We start from the raw sequence: 20,771 nt of genomic DNA, 5'->3' as shown, positions 1-20,771 counted from the left end.
AGGAGCCCGGCACAGCCCGGCACAGCCCCGCAGATGCCGCGGGAACCGCCCCGGGCAGGAGCGGGGCCAGGAGCCGGCCCCGCGCTCCCCTCCCTCCGTCCCTGCGAGCCCCCGTCCCTCCGCCCGGGGAAGCGGGGGCAGCCCCGGCACCGCTGCCGGCCCTACCTGGCGCTGGCACTCGCGGGCAGAGGCAGCTGCGGGGCCGGGCAGGGCAGGGCAGGGCCGGGCAGAGCCGGGCAGCCCCAGGGGCGGGACCCGGAGCTCCCCCGCCTCCGCCCGCCGCCCGCCTCCCTGGGCGCGGCCGCGGGACCGCGGGGACACGGGGACAGGAACGCCGGGACACGGGCACCGGGACACGGGCACCGGGACATGGGCACGGCTCAGCTGGGCACGGCTACCCCGGCACGGTTACCCGCGCAGTTTGCCTGGCACAGTCATCCCGCAGCGGTGAGCCCGGACACGGCGCTGGTACCGCCCGTGCCCCTCGGCCCCCGCGCGTTCCTGGAGTCCCTGCACGGGATCCCGGCCTCTCCTGCCCTTCGGCTGCCACACCTTCCCACCTCTTCAATTCCAGATCATGTTTGAACGCCTTGTTACATGAATTCCGTTGCTTGTTTTGTAGTTTTCATGCAGTTACTGGTATGTCCACAGCAAGCACAGGTACAGGGGATCTGTAGTACAGTCCCCTATGGATGACAGTCACTAATCAAACATCACTCTAGGATACAGTGGGAGATGTCCCAATACCCACCCCCGAGGGCTGGGAGCTGTCAGTGTCCGTGCCCTGTGCGCTGCTGTGCCCTGGAGGCCAGGGACCTCTTCCTTCCTGTGCCCTATTTAAAGTGACCCTGTCCTGCAGCCATGCTCCAGGCCCTGTGTGTGGATGCACAGATCAGCGTGTCCAGATGTCACAGACCAGTGTGTCCAGATGTCCTCTTGGCCCTGAGCCACGCCAAGTCCAATTCTGATGCTCACCAGCTACAGTGTCCCTCAGACCATCTCCCTTGCCACCCCTGGGCATTGTATGAGCAGAGATCTGGGGAACAAACTGGGATGACACAGGTGACAAGTTGTAATTGTTGGTTAGATAAGCCCTTTAAGCTCCTAAGATGTTTGGTGTAACAATAAATTACTTGAACACTGTTAAGAGCACACATGAAGGCATGGACCTCATGGCTCATGTGCTTGGGAATGTCACACAGAGCTCACTCATCCCTCCTGTGGTGGTTGTGTTTGAAGTTGGAGAAAGAACACGATCCTTCAGAGCAATTTACCAGGGAGCATTTTCCATCTTCTGTGAAACATTGTATGTAATAACACATCTGAGAGCCAGTCAGGCATCTCCAAGGGCACTCACATACAACAGAAATTTCTAACTTCTTGCATTTCTTATGGAGTTTTCCTCGGCACTACCAGTGAGTTGTGGTAAATCTAAGGCAGGCAGGCAGGCCACAGACAGCTGTTGTTTTCCTTTGCTCTCTCCATCATGTAATCAGAGAACTGCCTTGTGCTCTTGAGAGGAGCACTGTACCGAGACAGTGCCACCCTGCAGTGGGTCTCACAAAAAAGGTTTCTATGCCACCAACAATGCCTCCCCTTGCTGCTGGAATTGTGTGGAACAAAGACATGGTTATTGATAAAGCCAGTGGTGGGTAATTCTCCTCTGTCATGGCTGTAACTGAAGAAGTTTTTTGTTATGCTTTTGTGTATGAGAACATTATTAACCAGGATATTTTAGGTGGGCTAAGAACCATCTGCCATTTTGATTCTGAAGTCTGGGAGAACTGTGGATAACCAACGCAGGAGCAAACCTGAACATCCTTCACAAAGAGGCACTGACACTGCACAATCACACACATTCTGCTCCCATAACTCATCTACCTGATGTTCTGCATCATGTTCATATCTTATCATGCATTTGTAACATCATTACACAGCTAAACCAAAAATTCTTCACCTGTCCATCAAATACAATTAATGCAAAATGACTTAGCCTTTTAGAAACACTGTGTTCAATTAGTTTAATTACTGTTAAATTGTAAATTGTTTCCATGGAAATTTTAGGTTCCCTTTTCCACTATTCAGTTGGAAATGCAGCTATGCTTGTGCTGTTGAGGGGCCTTGGCATGCTGAACCATTTGAGGGAGCTTCTTTCCAAGAAGCAACCTCTCAGTGCAGAGAGTGAGATGTGGAACCAGAGGCTCAGAGCAGAACCAAGAGAGTCTCCTGATGTCAGAAACTGCTCTGAGTGATGAGGAGGGCAGAAATGTTTCCAGGGAGCCTTGAGCTGTGGCACTGCAGAGTCCTTCAGCAAGGAAATCCTTGAGGAGGGGCACAAACCCCTGGAGATTGGTGCTGTCAGCTCCAGAGGTTGCTTTCTACCCAGAATCAGCTCTGTGTGGATCAGTCCTGCCTTGTGCAAGATGATTGACTCACAGCCTTCCAGCACTGTCAGGATCTGCTCTCTGGGCATGTTGTCATGTCAGCCAGGAAACCACAGCACTTGCATGCCTCTGAAAAGCAGATGCTGATATTTTGCAGGCATTTCTACAGTTTGGTTTTGTGCTAAAATATAAGCTATTGCTAAGGGCACAATGAAGTATGAATGCTTGGGGATTATGCTCAAGGCATCAGAGTTGAAAGGTGAACTCCAAAATAAGTCAAATGAAGTCAGCAAAGCTCAGATTTATCTTCAGTCAAGACAAAAGGAGTCATGGTGAGCACTGACCCATCGGGTGGGCTCACTGCTGTGTGTATTTGGAAATATTCCTCAATATTAATGTTGAAGTTCCTGTGGAAAGGGGAACACTTCCATTCCATAATTCCCACAAAACAGACAGAGAGAATCCAGCTGAGCTGCATTTACTGACACCAGAACCACCATGGGCCCAAATGTTCTTCTATCATTAATCAGTTTAATTTGAAGCTTTGAGGTTTGTAGAAGTGCCAGTGGGCTTGGGCTGCCTATTTTACATGAGATGAAGGAACTAGAAAAGATAAAGAAGGAACTAAAAAAAACCCTTGACCACAGGAACATTTCTACAGACACCACAAAACTGAAATGGTAAGAGATGAAAGGAGAACTGGGCAACTCAAAAATAAAATACAAGTAAAGACCAGTTAGTCATCTGTGACCAATCCAGAGTTACGTGATCAACTCCCACAGAAGTGTATTTCAAAGTGGTTCTTGAAAAATCCCTGTTCTCCCTTCTGTCTCTGTCTAGAGAAACTTGAGCAAACCCAGGAGATGAAGTTGGGGTTCAGGGGGAAAGGACAGACAGACAAACCTGACTTTAGCTGCTTTTTATTGTCTGTTTGTGGCCTGACAGTTTAAATTCTGACAGTCTGTCCTGCTTGCTGCTGTCCTCAGAGAAAACAGAGTGTTGCAGATAAAAAGTTCCATTCAATCCATGCTCTTCATGAATGCTGATGTGTAATTTAATCATATTTAGGTTTATTTTCTTACAAGGATGCATTCTAAAGAAGGAAGCAGATCCTACAGATCACTCTGTGTAATTTATTTTCAAAGAAGAAAATCCTCAAACCTTCTATCAACTGCATTAACTCAGCCTTTACTTTTCCTGGGGTTTTTTGGTACAGAAATAAACCCAAGAGCAAGGCTCACGTGAGCAGAACATTTGGATGCTGCTCCCTCTTGACAGAGGCCTCAGAAAGAGACACGTGGAAAAGGCTCTTCAAGAGGGGACTGACCCAGCAGAAATCCACAGGGAAGGGTGGGGCCACAGAGGAGGATCCCATCCCTGGCAATTTGGGATTGTTACCAATTTAGTGGGTTTTAATTACTGTTGTTAGGTTCTGTCCAGATGTTCACAATGAATGGGCTGAAGTCAGCCTTTTCTCAATAACTGTTGTTGGAAAACTGCTGCAGGCTTTCAAGCACTCACAAGAATAAAGAACCAAAGAAATGCAGACGCTGTTGCTCCATCCTTCTCGCTCATGGCTTCTGTTAACTTTAAACCTTGTAGGAATATTTGAGCAGAGCATATAAAATTATTCAAAAGCAGGAGCTTTGAAGCAAATCTGTATTGCCTTTTACATCACCTCAGAAAGGGAGGCAGTTTTACATTAAATATATTTGGGAATTTCAGTTAAAAAGCTGAATCTTACTCGCCATTTGGGTAATGGCTTTTAATTTTGCTGCAGGTAAGAAACATTTTATCCCAAAACTGCTTCTCATTTCTGTTCACAATTAAAATTCCCCACGAGCCAGACTCCAGACTGAAGTGAGCTGAGCCACCACAGTGATTTTTCCGAGTTGTTGAGCAATCCTGAGGTGTCTCCGTGGGCACTGCAGGGGAAGTGGCAGCCTGTGAGCGTGACTGGAGAGCTGCAGGGGGTGAGCAAAGCCTCGGGGAGCCTGTGCCTGCCTGGGGGACAGGGCTGCCTGCAATCCCCCTGGAAAAGGAGCTGCAGCTCCAATCAGCCACTGCCATGGATGACAGCGATAATTCCCTGTCACCAGTTCCATCTTGTGGAACGGGGCACCTCACCCTGCCTGACTCTGCCAACACTGAACCACACATAGAGAAATCCTCAATGTATTTTCGTGTGTGATATTTGAGCAATTCTGAATTTTAAAACCTCTCATTACAGCGTCTGTGTTAATAGAATAATATTTGGGGCAGTAGCAGGGAAGTGTATTTTTTTCAAGTCAGTAAACCAGACTGCAACTGTGTCACAACAGTCAGGTCATTTTCCGTTTAAAGACTCCGTCTCGTGGAAATCATTCTCACTGGCTTGTTTTGACCTATTTTCCTAGTAAAAGTCACTCCATATAAGGTTTTGCAAAACTTGAAAAGGATTCTGTTGTAGTGTTGTCTGTTTTAAAGTTAGAACCCTGACAGTAACTGACGGGAGTCCTACATCTGTACTACATTGCCAGCAGACTTTTTATTTTTCTATTGAAAAATAGAAATTTCTATTGAATTGAATTTTTGAATCTTTGCTTTTTGTCACTCAGAGATTTATTTACTTAGTGTGTAGATAAAGGGGAAAATAATTCTAATTGTTTTTCACCAGTGCTTTTCACTCTCTGAGGTTTCTGCCCAGGTAACAGGGAGTGTTATCTGCTTCCCCCTGGTAGAGGTTGAGTAATAATTAGGGGGTGGCTGATTCATGGAAAGCAGAGGATTCCCTGGGTGTTGCTCAACTAAGGGAATGGAATTAGTAACGTCACAGTAATGGAGATGGAAAATGCCCATTCTGGAAAATACTTCCACAGAAATGTTATGGCAGTGGCGAAGCTGCAGTTTGAATCTTGGACACTGACACACAGCAGACTCTGATGTTTTCCATAATGTGTGGGACTGAAATAAAATCCTTATTGGGGGAATTTGCTGACACACTTTTACATCTCCTGAACCACCGATTTATTTTTTGAATCCCGTGAGCTCTGAGATTTGGGCAGTACGTTGTGGGGGTAGGTCTTTAGGATCGCATGCCACAAGTGTTTAAAAAGCCGATATAAAATATTCAAAGCCCAAATGAACACCTTCGAGCATTTCACGGGACACACGGGATGATGTTACTGGGGACACACGGGGGGCTCTGGAGCCCCTCAGAGGTGCCGGACGCCGCTACAGCCCCGTACCTGCGCCGTGCCGGGCTGCTCCGGTTCGCACCATGTCCCGGCGAGACGGGGCTTCCGGGCGGGTCACTGTTGGCTTCCGTGCCATTTTCCGGTAGAACAGAGCGGAAATCCGGGATTTTCCGGGAGAACAGCGCAGAAATCCGGGACTTTCCGCGGCGCCCGAGCCCCGCTCCGCCCTGAGGCGCCGCCGCGGCTCCTCCGCCTGAGGGCGCGCGCGCTCCCGCCCGGCCCCGCCCCGGCCCCGCCCCGGCCCCGCCCCGGCCCCACTGCGCGCGCGCGCTCCCGCCCCGCCCGGCCCCGCCCTGCCCCGCCCCTCGCGCCGGCGGGGTGGGCGGGGCCTCGCCGGGCAGCGCCCGCCGTGATTGGCCGCGCCGCGGCGCCCTCGCGCCCACTCTTTGTGCGGCCCCGACGCCCGTCGAGAGTGGGAGGGGAAACCCCGTGCGAGGGGCGCCGCCATCTTGGCTGCGGGGGTGATGGGGGCGCAGCGGAGCCGCGTCTGAGGCAGCGGAGCGAGCCCGGACCGAGCCGAGCCACACAGCCCGCGGGGCACCGGGCACCGCCCGCACAGCCGCGCTGCACAGCTCCCTGAGCCCCGAGCACAGGTACGGCGGGCCGCCGGCGCCGCCCGCCCGGCCCGGCCCGGCCCGGCCCGGCCTGCAGCGCCAGGCCCCGCGCCGGGGCTCCGCCGGGCCGGGCGGAGCGGGGCGGGTCCCGGGCGGCCGCGCTCCGGCCCGGTGCCGCCCCGAGCCGCGGGCCCGCAGGGCGCCGTGCGGCCCCCAGGGCGCTGCGGGCGGGCCCCGGGGCCGGCGGGGAGGGGAAGGGGCGGCCGGGCCGGCGGGGGGAGGCTGCGGGCAGGCCTAGGCCGCTCTCGGTGTCACCGCCGCCTCCCTCTGCTCCTCGGCACTGCACGGGCGGCAGCGCCAGCAGCCGGCCCAGGCGATATTTCTGTGTGTGTGTTTCTGTATCTCCCCCTTACGAGCTGTTGCAGTTTCACGTAGGGTGTGTATGTGTATATTGTACCGTATATGTGGCTGATGTGCAGTTATCTATACTTTTGTTATATAGACCTGTGCCGTCATGAACTTTGACAGAAAAATAACTTTGAGGGTTGAGGGAAAAGCCACTTCCTATTTGAGAAAGCAGCGAAAGTATTCTAGACTGGGTTTTTTGTCAAAGCTTATTTAGGCTAAACAGAGTGAAATTATTATATTTCTCCTAATTGTTTATTGCCTGTTTGCAGCACACGAAGTATCTACAACATCTCTTGGTAGCTTTGTGTTGAATTGGAGCTGTGCTGAATTATCCTTGCACGAAAGCCAGGCAGAGGGGGGTGTCTGCACTGGAGTGGCCCTGCCAGTGCTTCTGGAGGTTACTCACTGTGGTTTCTGCTTTGAGATGGGGTAGATCTGTGTTGGGAGGTTTTTCAGAGCCCCTTAGTGAACAGTATTCACTCAGGCTGGCTGTATCCTAAACCATATCAAACCCCAAGTCACCACATCTTTTACAGATGTTATTCTGTGGAATGGATTGCCTGGATTGGTTGCTGTCATGGTTTGGACTGAGGGGCCCTTGTGCTTGGGCAGTACTTGCTAATGGGAAGAAAAAACCTTGGGGAATTTAATTACTAAATGTCACAATTTAATCTGGTTTATAAAAAGGAATTTGCTAGCTTCCTGTAGGGATTGGAAAATGTCATAAGTCTGAGCGGAAGGAAGAAGTTCCTCTTTTCCATTTTGTGAGTAACAAAAAAAAAAAAAAAAGAGGAGTTCTTATGAAGGACAGCAGTTTGGAAACAAACCTGTTCTACTGGAGGCTCTGGGATGTAAAATGTAAATAATACTTGAAAATTACCTGCTCACTCCTGGGTATCTAATGGAACCTGGTTAGATTGATTCTCATTTTGCTGAATCTTCCTGAAACAGGAGGCAGGTCTTGGTTAATGTTTACCTAAAACGTCTGTGACTTGTGTTTCCCTAGGTGGGGACTCCAGAGTTCTGATTTGTTGGAATGACAGAAAACTCTTCTGGTTTTGGATATTCTGTCCCACACTTGGCTGGTATCTCTGGACCTTGGCTCTCCTGCTGTGAGCAGACACACAGCAGGTTGGAGTGTTGTGTGGGAAGAGGAGAGCAGGAGAAGAGAGGAGATACAAGTGGATCCAGGGTGGCTGAGGGCAGGGGCATGGCAGGAGGTGCTGCAGCTGGTGAGGACAGGCAGGCAGTGATTAGTTCAGCTCTGCTGCTGGGGCGTGGCTGGGGGCAATTGAGGTGTGCACAAATAAATGCAGGAAGTTTAGGAAGCAACATGGAGTAACTTTAATGAGGCAGGATGTGAAACCAGTAGAAGGACAGCCAGGACAAGGTGGTTGTGACTGGAGAGCTGGTGAGGAAAGTCAGAAAGTGAAGGTAGTTTGTTATGGAGCTTTGATTTAAAAAGAAAAATGAAGTTCTCCTGGAGGAAGGAGAAGTGAAGGCCTTTAGAAGAACCTGCTAGGCCTCAGGCTGGGTTAGGGTGTTTGACATGATTAGGGAACAGACCAAATGCATTTCTTCAGGAACAGCCTGGAAAGGGCTCTGCTGGGCTGCACTCTGAGCCCCAGAGCCTGCAGGCCCCCTGTGCTGCCAGGGAAGGAGCAACCAGAGGTGGGAACAGTGAGGAAATGCAAAGTGATCCTGGGCAGCAGCTCCCAGAGGCTGCTGCTGAGCAGAGATCACCTCAGCCAGATTTCCTGCCTTGTGCTCATTGAATGCTTTGGTGAAATCCAAAGGGGGAAGCAGGGGAGGGTGACTCTGGAGGAGCTGAGGATGAGTAAGGAGCTGGCCAGCAACAAGGGATGGTGTCACACAGGTGTGAAGGCTGCAGCAGGCTCAGACTCCTCAGGGACCAGGCTCAGCAGGGCTTTGTGAAGCCAAGCCTGCAGAAATGAACAAATATGCAGAGCAGGGTGGCTGCAGAGCATCATCCTAAAGAGGGCTGAGATGTTGATGTGGCTCAGGAAGACCTGAATGTCCTTGGTGTGTGAAAGCCAGAGAACCACAGTGGAATTTAATTGTAGCAGACCTCACAGCTTGCTGTGGCCAGCAGACCTGTGGGAGTTCAGTGCTTGATAACATTTTTAATTGATAACAGAACTGTTGTTACCTTCAGGGTGCTGTGGTCTGACAGGTGACCATCACTGAAGCACTCAGACTGTTTCTGAGGTACCAGTTGAACCACATTGTTCTGTGCTTGACAAAAGTCCTTATCAGGGGAAAAGTGCAATTAGGAAATGAAACAATGCCACCCCTCTGCAGCTCCTCCCCCTTCCTTATCAGTCTCACTGTTGTCTGTTAATTAACATCCAAGTAATCTGCAGCTTCAACTGTGAGAGCTTTTCCTGCTGCACATCCCTGAAGAATAATGCACAGCACACCTGGCTGCCCAGATGGACCACAGAATACCTTTTGCTTCAGAGTAACTGCCCAGTGCTTCCCTGGCTGCAGAGCTGTGCTTTGCAGGGAACCAGTTACAAAGCTGGGCACTGCTGAGTTTGAAGGTGATGTTTTTTTCCCCCAGCTCTCATCCCTGCACATGGACCATCCATCAGCTGATGCTGGGAACCACAGCAATGTCTAATAAACCTCTGCATGCAGGTTCTGGGCTCCTTTCATAACACACCTCCTCTTGTTGAGCATAAAGATATTAAATTTCTCCATGCAAATGATGCCCAGTGAAGAGTTAAAGCTGTGTCCTTGAGCTGGAAGGAACTGCACAGATCTCACAAAGGCTGCTATGAATCTGGTATTTACACTTATGTTACTGTGATAAAGAATGTTACTGCAGTGTGCCCAGAACAATCTTATCTCAGGAAGTACAGATGTAGCTGATACTTGAAATAAGGCTTTGGTGAGATTTCTAAATACCTGTGTGCTGCTTGTTGATTAGAGGAGGAGATGTAGATGTACTGGTGTCTCATTAAGGTCATCTTTAATGTTATTTTTAAAAAGCCTGTAAGAAGAAGTTTGATATATGGGAAATGGATTTGGTGACACTGCTCACTGCAAAATTTAATGTAAAACAGAGATGAATTGTATAGGCTTTGAAATGAGCATAAATCTGTGCTTGGTGAGATCCTCTGGCCCGTGGCCATCCTGCACTGAAGCTCTGGGCTCCAGGGCAGCCTTACCTGGAGAGGGGAGCCAACACTGAGCTGGCAGCCTGGCCTGGGAGCTCCCAGACTGAACTTCTGCTTTCTGTTAACTGTAAACTCATGGCTGGTTAGCTTTGATGTCACAGTGCCAGCATGGCTGAGGCTGAGCTCTGGATGTTTATGTGCAGCTTTCTCAGCCCTGCAGTTCCTGCTCTCCCAGGAGGAAAGCAAGATTCACGTGTCTGGAGCGGAGAGGGTGGAGGCACAACTCCAGTTCCTGCAGATGGGCGATTCCTCTCAAGGCACCAGCCCCTTGCATTGACCTGCAGCTGATAGTTCAGAATTCTCTGACCCCTCCTGTGCCCTGCTCTTGTCTGGACTTCCTCCTTTTGCCTGCAGTAAATGCTGAGGTGGTCACTTTTCCAAGGCTGAATTCTCAGCAGGGTTTCTGTGTTCAGTTGGTTGCAGTTTTTGTTTTCTCCTTCAGCACAGAGTCCTTGTGGAATATCACTTCTATTCCAAGATCTGAGTACAGTTTGAATTCCTGCTAATCCTTATTGGAATTTGAGTGTTTAAAAGTTTGTTATTTGGTTGTTTTAGTATTGCTTGGGTTTTTTACTTTAATTTTTATTTAAAGGAATCATCTGTTCTCCAGAAAATATTCCTGACCTTTACTAATGGTTTGGAGTATTTCAGAATCTTTTCTGTAATGTGACCCTTGGAATAAATGTAATACCAGTAGTTTTTTTTTATATTGAAATAGCATAGTAAAGACTTTATTCCTTAGAGGGCATACTGAAAATGATCATATCTCAGCAAGCAGAAGCAGCCTGACAAACAGAGCTGTACATTTAGCAATGCAGATCTAGGTGAGGCTCACTTCAAATTCAGATTGTGACAGAGACTGCACAGAGTTCCCAGTTTGTCCATGCTTTAAAAAAAATTCCTCCTCACTTTCCAGACTTGGATTGCAGGGTGCATTTCCCTCCTGGTTGGAACAGCAGAGCAGTTCAGCACTGTTTACCACACAGTGATATCCTGAAGTCATGTGCTCAGAAACATGAAACTTCCCTGTGTTTGCAGTGCTTGGCACTCCTTGGCCTCCTGCTCTTGGGAAGAGGAGAGGGCACGCAGGCTGCTGCAGATTTCACGGCCACTCAGGTGCTTGGTCCCCTGGCTTGGAGCTCATGGTGCTGCTGGTTTGGTTGGGGTTGTTAAAGCATCAGGCACTGGATATTCCCATGCTCAGAATGCACAGGAACCTTTGGTGCACAGTGGTGCTCTTGGTGTCCCAGGGCTGGTAACAGCCAGCTGGTTTTGTGGAAAACAGGGCAGTTCCTGCTCTCCTCCTGAAGTACTTGCATGTATAAATCAGCTTGTCCAAGCTTTCTTTTGTACTTCAGTTACCTCAAGGAGCCCCAGTTTGGCTCTGGAGCTGAGCTGTGAGCGTGGTGCTCCTGCCCTGCCCAGACAGGAGGTGCCAGGGGAAGGGTCCTGCAGGAACTTGTGCTTTGTGTGCCCAGTTTACTGTGCTGGGACATGCTGGAGAAGAAAAAGAACATAATGTGTGAAGATTTTCAGGAAACTTGAAGGACTGGATGTTTCCACAGTGACACATTCCTGTGGAATTCAATATGGAGCAGTGATTTGTCTTTATTTACTGCTGTTGAAAATAACCATTCACGTGTTGGAGCTGGTACTGTAATTCTGGAACCTTCCAGGAAATAAAGCCATAAAGCTGCTGGCTTGCTTGCTGAATTAGTGTCCAAATTTGTCAGTTTATTTCCTATCTTGGAATGAACTTGGTTCAGTGAACAGTGTGTGTCTCTGTTGGATTTAGCAGAGGTGCTTTGTGTTCTCCTGGGACAGAAGGACCCAGGAGTGTTTCCATGTCCTGAGCCAGGCGTGGAGGGGACACGAGGTGCACAGCCTGGCACTCTGCAAACCCTCTGAGCTGCTCTGGGAGTGTTCCCCTCCCAGGTCTAGATAAGCATGTTTGCCTCAAATCTCAGTGCTGGGAAGCAGAGGCTGCTGGCTCTGAGCTGGGAATGAGATTTGTGCATCTTTCCTACGACTGCAGCTCACTGAGGGGGATTAATTGTGGTGCAGGGAACAGTGCTTTGCTTTTGAGAAAGTCCCAGGCCTGGAAGCTTTCCTCTGTAGTTCTTTCCAGTATTGGTTTCATTTGTCATGTGAATGACACATGACCTAATGAAAATCTTTCTAGGCTCCAGCAGTGTTCCTTGTAAGGAGCACCATGTGTTTGTAATGGCTGGCTATCTGCCCTGCAGGAGCAGCAAGGGAAGTGCTGGATTCCTGCTAGAAATTTTCCACTTGCTCAACTGAGCAGTGGATCCAGTTTAACTTAAAGCCTGGGACCAAAGCAGGCATTTCCCATCTCTAATGTTACCTGGCAACATCTGGCCCTTACAGATGTGTAATCCTGGCTAACTGATGTGTGAGTTAGCAAGTCAGCTTTCACTCCTTGCAGATTTAAACAGCCAAAGCCAGTTCTGATTCCCTCGACATTTAGGAAAATTCTGGAATGTCAGAAGTATTTTGACTGCCTTTTAAAAAAGAGAAACTGCTCAGCAGCCTGGCTGTAGCACTGCTGAGCTGACAAAGCCACAGAGATGTTAACCAACTTCCTGAACATCTGATTTGTGGTTTACAGAGCTTTTCTGACATGGACAGGCAGCACCCCAGGCCCAGTTTAGGCTACTACAGCAATCTTTTAAATCTTAGCTGTTCTGCAAGCTGCTCTGATTCCTTTGTTCTGTTGCAAGTCTCAAAAGTGTGAGGTAATAGTTCCAACTTGCTGGTTTTGTTAAATCTCTCCAGGTTTTGGCTGGAGTCAGATTTTATTTTGGGTTGATCCCTCAGCTCCTTGGTGGGTCAGTGCTGGTCTGGCAGTGACTGCAGAGCAAGGACTGAGCTTTTCAACAGCTTTAAATCCTTCTGGACCAAATGGATAATCTGTGTTTCTGCTTGGAGGCCTTGCTGACAGGGGCTCAGAGCAAGCAGTGTGGGAGCTTTGCTGGCTGTGCCATGAATTCAGTGACACTGGGGAGCTGCACAGATCTGAACTGTGAATTAAAGGGCGGCTGGGGGAGAGAGGAAGAGGAAGGGTTTTTTGTTTATATGAACTAAACTGGATTATTTGGGTTGCCTTGAGAGAACAAGTATCAGTTCTGACGTGTTCTCTTTTTTATTTTAGTGCCACAATGGCAACTGCACCTTACAACTATTCCTACATCTTTAAGTACATCATTATTGGTAAGTAGCAGTGGGCTCACACCTGTGGATGTTGTGTGGGTTCATGAGGAGCCTGGGGCTGTGCTTTCAGTCTGTGCTTGTCCCACCTCAGTCCCCCAGGTCACCACACTTCTCTACAACTTTAGCATTTACTGGAGCAGTTTGCATCATTAATCTCAGAGGTTTTAGAATTTATGTTGAAGGCACAAGTGCTGATTGGAAACCATTGCATGAGGCTCATAAACCTCTGTCAGGCTGTATTTTTGTGTTTAAATGTTGCTGTTAGCTGCAGCTTCCTTGGCTGCTTAGTCAGGGACTCTAAGGGATTGCATTTATTGCTGTCCTGGAAGAACTGGTCTTACTGTTAATTGTTTAATTGTTAATGACCTTGTGTAGGTGTAAATGATCTGCAGGTTTAAGTCAGGCTGCTTGACAGCCTCAGCCTCTGGAAGAGTTGGTTCTTAAAAGCTCTTGCTGTGTCTCACTCTTGGCATTGTGCAAGAGCATCAGTGGAAATAAAGCTTTTCTTGAGGTGCTCTGGATGGTTGTCAGTATTTTGATGTTCTTACCACAGTAAGACAGCAGCAAACACCAAGTATATTTTACATTTCAGTTTCTTCAGCTGTACTTTCTATAACCTTGTGAAATACAATTATTAAATCAGTAATACAAATTAACTGTTTCATGAGTGATCTGCTCCTGCTTGTGAGCTGTATCTGCAGCCAAAGCTTCAGTGGCAAGTTGATAAATTCAAGGCTACAGCCAGGGATAGAATACTGCCCATCTGACCTGAGAAATGAATGTCTCTGTACCATTTGTTGTGTGGGAGGAAGAAAATGTGCTTGTTGCAACAATGATTTAACTATTCTTTCTGTAACAGGGGACATGGGTGTAGGAAAGTCCTGTTTGCTTCATCAATTCACAGAAAAGAAGTGTGAGTATTTCAGTTCATGATATTTATTCTAACTGGCATTTTCATCCCTTTTCCCTGCCTGTTTCCATCATGCATGAGCTCACTTTGGTCTCTCTCTTACTCTCTGTGAGTTTGGCTTGTACTGGGTCACATTTCTGGTTTGACTTCAGCAGATACAGAAACAAATATTGATGTAATTATGGCAAAATGCTCCAGCCAATCCTGCCTGTGAGGAGTGGGAGGACTGGATCTGATTTTACAGCTTTTTGTGGATTTTTATATGGACAAAGAAAAATTTAGTGTCTGAGCTTTGTTTGCTTTCAATAATGGTGTAGCTTGATCACAAGCAGTTGAGTTTTTAGTGCTGTTAAGGAGCTCAAAAGGAAAAAAAAGAAATCATTTTCCTTAGAGTTCTGGTTTGCAGCCTTAAGCAGCCCTGCAGGACACTTGGCCTGCCCTGGGTGATGGTGTTGAGGGCTTGCTGCAGTCTCTCTCAGCTGAAACATTTCCTCATGTTTTGTCATCACTAATGAAGAATCAGGTTCAGTTCCTGCTGGTGTGGTGCTCTGGGCTTGGCAGCAGCTGTTACCTCACTCAGTGAGTAACTCTGGAGCTATTTCTCAGTGCAGGCATCACCATGACCTGCTTGAGATGAGCTAACAAGTGGGTAGGAGCTGCAGTTTAAATATTTGTTTTCCACTAGAAACAGGAACTTCTGAGTGTTGTTTTAATGAAAATGCACTATCAGCCAGTTATTTAAAAGCCATTTTGCACATGGTCAGACTGTCCATGAGGAGGAAGTTCTGTCAGCACCAAGCCAAAGCAGTACAACCAAACTGATGTGCCAAACACCTCTGCTGTGACACTGCCCCTAACTCTAGGCAGCCTGCATAGCTCCTCATCCTGTCTGTATTTTCTTGATCTTCCTCAGAGATGAGCTTATTAACATGAATTTATCATAACTAGAAAGTTGCCGTTTTGGATTTGATCTGGTGTGTTTGCAGCTGCTTATGAACCTGGCATTTTCTTGGACAGTCATGCTACTGCCCTGTCTGAACCAGCTTGGGTGTTTGTATTTGAAAATGTGACACTTTTTAAACTGTATCTTTCTTGGTAATTCCCTAAAAATGATCTTTTCCTGCTGCATTAAAATAGTTAACCTTCTGCAAGGATAGACTGGGAGTCAGCTGACTTGGTACCTTCTGATATGTATGGCCAAAGAGCAGCAGAGAAGGCAAGGAATTTTATAACTGTTCTTAAAACTAACAGCAGCTCAGGAAATGGAGCATTTTGTTTCTGTTAAAGTGATGCAGTTTGGGAACTGTAGGCTGTAAAAATGCTTTTTTAGAGATTGAAAATCTAGTAAAGATAACTGAAAACTTGTGATAGTCATATTTCCTTGTCCTAGGAAAATCTGATTTTTGCTCTTATTTTTCATGACAGTTATGGCAGACTGTCCCCACACAATTGGTGTTGAATTTGGCACAAGAATAATTGAAGTTAGTGGCCAAAAAATTAAACTACAGATATGGGATACAGCAGGACAAGAGAGATTCAGGGCTGTCACACGAAGCTACTACAGAGGAGCAGCAGGAGCTCTCATGGTCTACGACATCACCAGGTAAGGGCAGCAGAGCTCTGGCTGTGCTGCTGAGCTTGGGGTGCACAGCCCTGTAGGTTCTGTCTGTCTGTCTGTCTGTCCCTGGGCTCAGAGGCAGTGTGTGTGTCTGGATGTTCCCTCCTGCATCCTCCCTGCCACACCTTGCCTAGACACCCCCGTGGTCAAAGGGCTGCAGATGAGGCACAGGGAGTGATGTGAGTGGCTTTTCTTGGGAAATCTCCCTGCTGCTGAGCCTGAGGAGTCTGCATGTCAGGCTGGGACTGCCTGTGTGCTGAAGTGTTTTAAAGACCTGGCTCTGCCCCCTGAATCTGCTGTTCAGGAGGGGATGCTGCTGCTGTGGAGGCACTGGCAGTGCTGCTGACCTGCAGGGGTGTCCTCAGGGGCCCAGCAGGGCTGCAGTGAACGTGCAGAGCTGCCCGTGGTGTGTGGGGAGGGAGCCTGAGCTGAGCCTCCTCCCCACAGCCTGGCCCTGCACAGCAGCCACCCTGCCCTGCCTTCTCTGGAGCTGGCAGCTGAAGATGCTGCTCAAACAATAATGCATCAGATGCAACATGAAATACTTTTGCTTTCACACCTCTTTCATCTTCCTCTGGGGCTGTTCTTGATATTCTTCAGGCACCTCTTTGTTTTTTCCTGCACATGTAGATGTATTTCCTGTTTGTGTAAATCATGTAAAACATGACCTTGTGCAGTTTGTTACTGAAGTGCTGTCCTGCTGCACTGTGTTCTCTAAGAGTATTTGACTGGAAACATTTAACATGTTCTGTTGAAAACAGCACCAGCCTTGTGTGTGTGCAGAGCTTGGTTAGCAGTGGGAACTGGTCTGGCTTTCCACTGGCAGTGTAAGAGCTGCTCCAAGGGTTTAAAGTTGACTTGAATTTGTGGTCTGAGTCCACACTGCTGCTGCTTTGTCTGTCTTGAGGTGGGGAGAAGAGCAGGGATGATGGATGTTGCTGTGTTTGGATGCTGACTGTGCTGTTGGCACCTAAATATTTTATAAAAGGCTAAAAGTGTCCTCTCTGGATTCTTTGCAGAAGAAGTACATATAATCACTTAAGCAGCTGGCTGACAGATGCAAGGAACCTCACCAATCCAAATACTGTAAGTTGGACTTGATTTAGCTTAAAAACAAGGTTGCCTCTCCCTGAGGAAGTGGTGGGACCAAAGCACTGCAGTGGTCTCTGCAAGAGCTGCCTGTGTTTCTGCACTGCTCCTGTCCCCATGTGCAGCATGGAGTGATTCACTTCCCTGCTGCAGCAAAAGGGCTTCCTCTAAAGTCTTCTTGTGCCACTCACCTTTCAGGGTCTGGTTGAAGCAGTTGGACACAAAATTGGGATGAAATCTGGACCAGCCTTGATTGTGTTACTCCTTGCTTTGTGTCAGTAATGAGGTGAATGCTGTCCTTAGGCTGGAATGCAAATTGGATCTCCAGCAAAAGCTGACCAGGTTTTGTGGAGGAAGATCCTTCTGCGTCTCTCTGCCCATAGCACAGAGCTGTTGTTCTTCAGCCTGTTCCTGAATGCCTCTAAAATACTTCAGCACCAAACTGATGAGAAAACTCTAAAGATTCTCTCTGGTGATTAAACAAATACAAGAAATGGCTCTCATGAGTAAAGAGCAGCTTTTTAGGCCCTCATCTCATGAGAACACCCTCAAGTCTTGGAAAGGGACAGCTGGAGATGCTGTTCCTGCTTTCCCAGAGTGGGAGTGCTAGGGCAGAGTTCTCCTGAAGGCTTCTGCAGATAATCTGCTCTGCCTATTTCCCTTTGGGATTTTAGAAAGTCTCTTTAATAATGAAGGTGGCAGTGAAAAGGCTCCTAAGCTTTTTCCCAGACTAACTTTTTCTCTCCTGACCCAGGTGATAATCCTCATAGGAAACAAAGCAGACCTGGAAGCACAGAGGGATGTTACATATGAAGAAGCCAAACAATTTGCTGAAGAAAATGGTGTGTGTTTTTTCTCTTGAGCTGGTACTTTCCTACAAGATAGTGATGTTAAAGTGAATCCTCAGCATGGGTAGCTGCAAGCTTACACTTCCAGAGTGATGGAATTGTGTGTACAAACTCTTGCTGTGCCTCAAGCAGTTTGATAATTCTGTGTAGTTCTAGAAGTCAGCTTGTGTTGATCCTTAACATAGTCACAAAAGCTAAAATAGTGTCCTGCATGTAATGGGAAGGCCGTGGTGTGTCTGACTTTGGGCTGTCCGAGGTGTGTTGTGCACTGACTGTTAAACCTCTGTCTCTGAACAGGTTTATTGTTCCTTGAAGCAAGTGCAAAAACGTAAGTGACTTTTGGCTGCAGTAATGTTCAGATTGGTCTGTTTGTTGTGACTTGAAAGTAACTTGGAACTGAGAGCTCTGGCTGCATTTCAGGCAAAGACTGGTTGAATTCAAATGAACTGATTTGGATTTCAGGCCTTATTTGAGTGTGCAATGTGTTCAGTGTGTAAAGGGTTCCTTCCCCTGGCTGTTCAGAGCTGCAGCTTTGGTCTGTAGGCAGTGACCAGCCCCTCCAGTGACTGAAGAATTGCTGTGCCATGCTTGGGGCTGGCTGTGTCACTGGGGATCCCCAGGGCCACCAGGAAATGCGGCTCCCGCTGGCACCTGTCAGAACAGAACTTTTTAACAAGGAGAGGTTCTGATCCATGGTGGCTCCCTTGGCTTTAAGCCTGTCAGACCTGTCCTGTGCACGTGGCTCGATGCCTCGTTCCTCAGTTCTTTTGCACAAATTCCCTGTTCCTGCTGCTCCTGATAGGGGTTGCCCTGCGTAGGGCTGGGCTGTTGGGCTGAGGAGGAGGGCACAGCGCCTGCCCAGCTCCCTCTGGCAGCAGCACTGCAGCTCAGTAACTCCTGCTGCTCTCTTGCAGTGGAGAGAACGTGGAGGACGCGTTCCTGGAGGCTGCCAAGAAAATCTACCAGAACATCCAAGACGGGAGCCTGGACCTGAACGCGGCCGAGTCGGGCGTGCAGCACAAACCGTCAGCCCCGCAGGGCGGGCGGCTAACGAGCGAACCCCAGCCCCAGAGAGAAGGCTGTGGCTGCTAGTGACCCCTCCGTGGCTCCTCCTGACCCCTCACCTCTGGCTCTAGGGAGTGGTGCTTTTGACCGCTTCCCCATCTTCTGTACATCTTACCGGGTTTAATTAAAACTCTGAGACAAGTTTAACACAGTACTAAACTGCTAAACAACTTTAGATGTAATCAGGTTATCAAAGGCAAGTAGAGTAATAAAACCTCTCCTGCATGGTAAATCTAGAAGTTTTTTTTTCCTTGATTGTCCTTGTGATAGTGTCACCGATACATAATTTAAACTGAGCACTGATGCTGGACTCCTGATTTTACACTTTTGCAGGGCTTTGTCTTGTATGGTTTATTTTATGGTTCTTTGGCCTTTCTTCCCCACCTCTAACTGTTCGAGCTGTCAGTAGTAAAGGATAAGTTTTTGCTGTGAAATGACTTCTGATGGTAGCGAGGGGCTCTGTAATGATGTGCTTTTGTTGGAAGAATTCCCTGTGGGATGTGCTGGGGTCGGGGAGGCGCAGGGAAGCGATCTGTTCATTCTTGTGCTCAATAGCTTTACGTCATTCTTTTGCCACTTTTATCCTTTACCTTTGTTAACAGAACGTAAATATGTATAAAATTTGAAGGAACTGAGCTAACAGTTAAATACATCCTGTGTACATGATTTTAATGAAGAAAATGATGCCTGGCATTAGAGCAGTGTGTAAGAACCCCCCGTTTGTACAGTCTGAGCTCTCTGCGCCCCCGTGGCAGCACAGCCCAGCTGGGGCTGCAGCTGCTGGGTGTCACTTGCAGGGTCCCCACGGTGCTGGGGACACAGACACTAACACTAGTGGGGTGTGGCTCTCGTTGTGCACTGTGCAATGCTCCCCTGTGCACTCAGCAGTGCTCTGCCTGCTTCTCTTTGGCATTCTCGGGCTTCAGCCGTGGCCGGGCTCTCGCACACCTCCCGCTTTTGTACCTGTGACTTTGGGACTGGGCAGAGGCTGAACTGGACGTTTGGAACAACGTGTGCTCTCTAGGGATTTTTAACTACTCTTGTATTTTTTAACAGTGCTGTGTGAGGGGTTTTTTTTAAGGGTTTTGCTTCAAGCTTTCAAGTACATCCTTCCTGGGGTGCCACAGCCTGGCCTGTGTGAGGGGGTGTCACGTGGTGACCCTGCCTGGGGGGGTGTTGCTGCACTCATGTGGGGTTTTACTGTGGCTCCTTGTGCAGCTTCACTTGGAAAATATCACAAGGTTTTAAAATGGAAGGGGGTAGGTGCTTAACCACAATCCTGTGTCCCACTTCAGGCTTACTGCAGCGTTTCAAATACAAAGTAGTCTGAAAATCCCTCTCTAGACACTAAAACTCTACAATGTTCAGACTTGTAAGTAACCAGTGGTACCAGAGTATTGTACAGTCAATGTTAAATAAAAGCCAAAACTGGAATGTGCAGACAATAGGATTTGGGTAACTCGTGTGCTGTCCCTTTGTTTGTCTGGTTAGTCCTTTTTTAACTCCTGTTCCTCAGTAGATGGGTATGTTCAAGATCTCCAGCTCCTGCATCCTGCTTAACCCAAGGCTGCACCAGGGTTTGCCCAGGGACCACGACCTGCTGCTGATGTGAAGTCAGTGTTGTAATGACTACAGCTTGTTGAGGTGCAATACCTGTACTCCCAGAGTAAGTTACAGTAGGTCTCATTGTTTCTGTCACAGAAAGGATCTGTTTGGACTGCTGTACTCCTCATTTGATGTAACAATGCTATTAATCTAAATATTTGTAAATAAAGTACCTGTATCTAGATAAACCTCCCTGCTGTGTGTTACTTGCTGTGGCCCTCTGTGCTGAGGGTGGGACCTGAGGAGAGAGAGCTCCTTGGAGTGCTGGGTTTGTGCTCAGCCTTCACCCTGGGCCTTTCCCAGAGGAATCTGCCAGTGGCTCCCAGAGCTGCTCTCAAAGGGAAGCAGGGCTGGGTGTGTTTGTTCCCAGTGAACTCTGACAATGGCTGCATAGAAAATGTTATCTTTAAAGAGAATGAGAAAGGGCAAGACTGATGCCAAAGCCCATCCCTGGGAAAGGGTGGGGAGGGCTGGGACAATCCCTGCTCAGCCACTGGCCTGTGCTGGCCTGTGCCTTGTCCTGCTGCTTGAAGGATTTACAAAGTGCCTTTGCCTCTCTAAGTAGGGAGGAAGTTGATGGTAATTTTGTTGAGAAGCCATTGTCTGTATCCTCCTGGCTC

At 48.4% G+C, this 20,771-nt stretch overlaps 1 protein-coding gene across 1 annotated transcript; it reads left to right on the top strand.

The window, feature by feature from the left end:
* The first annotated feature begins 6,020 nt into the window (after window positions 1–6,020).
* On the top strand, window positions 6,021–20,339 carry RAB14 (RAB14, member RAS oncogene family). Its single transcript, XM_059486176.1, has 8 exons — window positions 6,021–6,213; window positions 12,958–13,016; window positions 13,876–13,929; window positions 15,352–15,529; window positions 16,564–16,630; window positions 17,388–17,475; window positions 17,779–17,809; window positions 18,396–20,339. Exons 2-8 carry the CDS (start codon window positions 12,965–12,967, stop codon window positions 18,571–18,573), a joined length of 648 nt encoding a protein of 215 aa, XP_059342159.1. The 5' UTR covers window positions 6,021–6,213; window positions 12,958–12,964; the 3' UTR covers window positions 18,574–20,339.
* The last annotated feature ends 432 nt before the right edge of the window (window positions 20,340–20,771 follow it).

Source organism: Ammospiza nelsoni, chromosome 20, assembly GCF_027579445.1.
Source record: "Ammospiza nelsoni isolate bAmmNel1 chromosome 20, bAmmNel1.pri, whole genome shotgun sequence".
Taxonomy (NCBI): domain Eukaryota; kingdom Metazoa; phylum Chordata; class Aves; order Passeriformes; family Passerellidae; genus Ammospiza; species Ammospiza nelsoni.
This window is presented reverse-complemented; position numbering and strand designations above follow the sequence as displayed.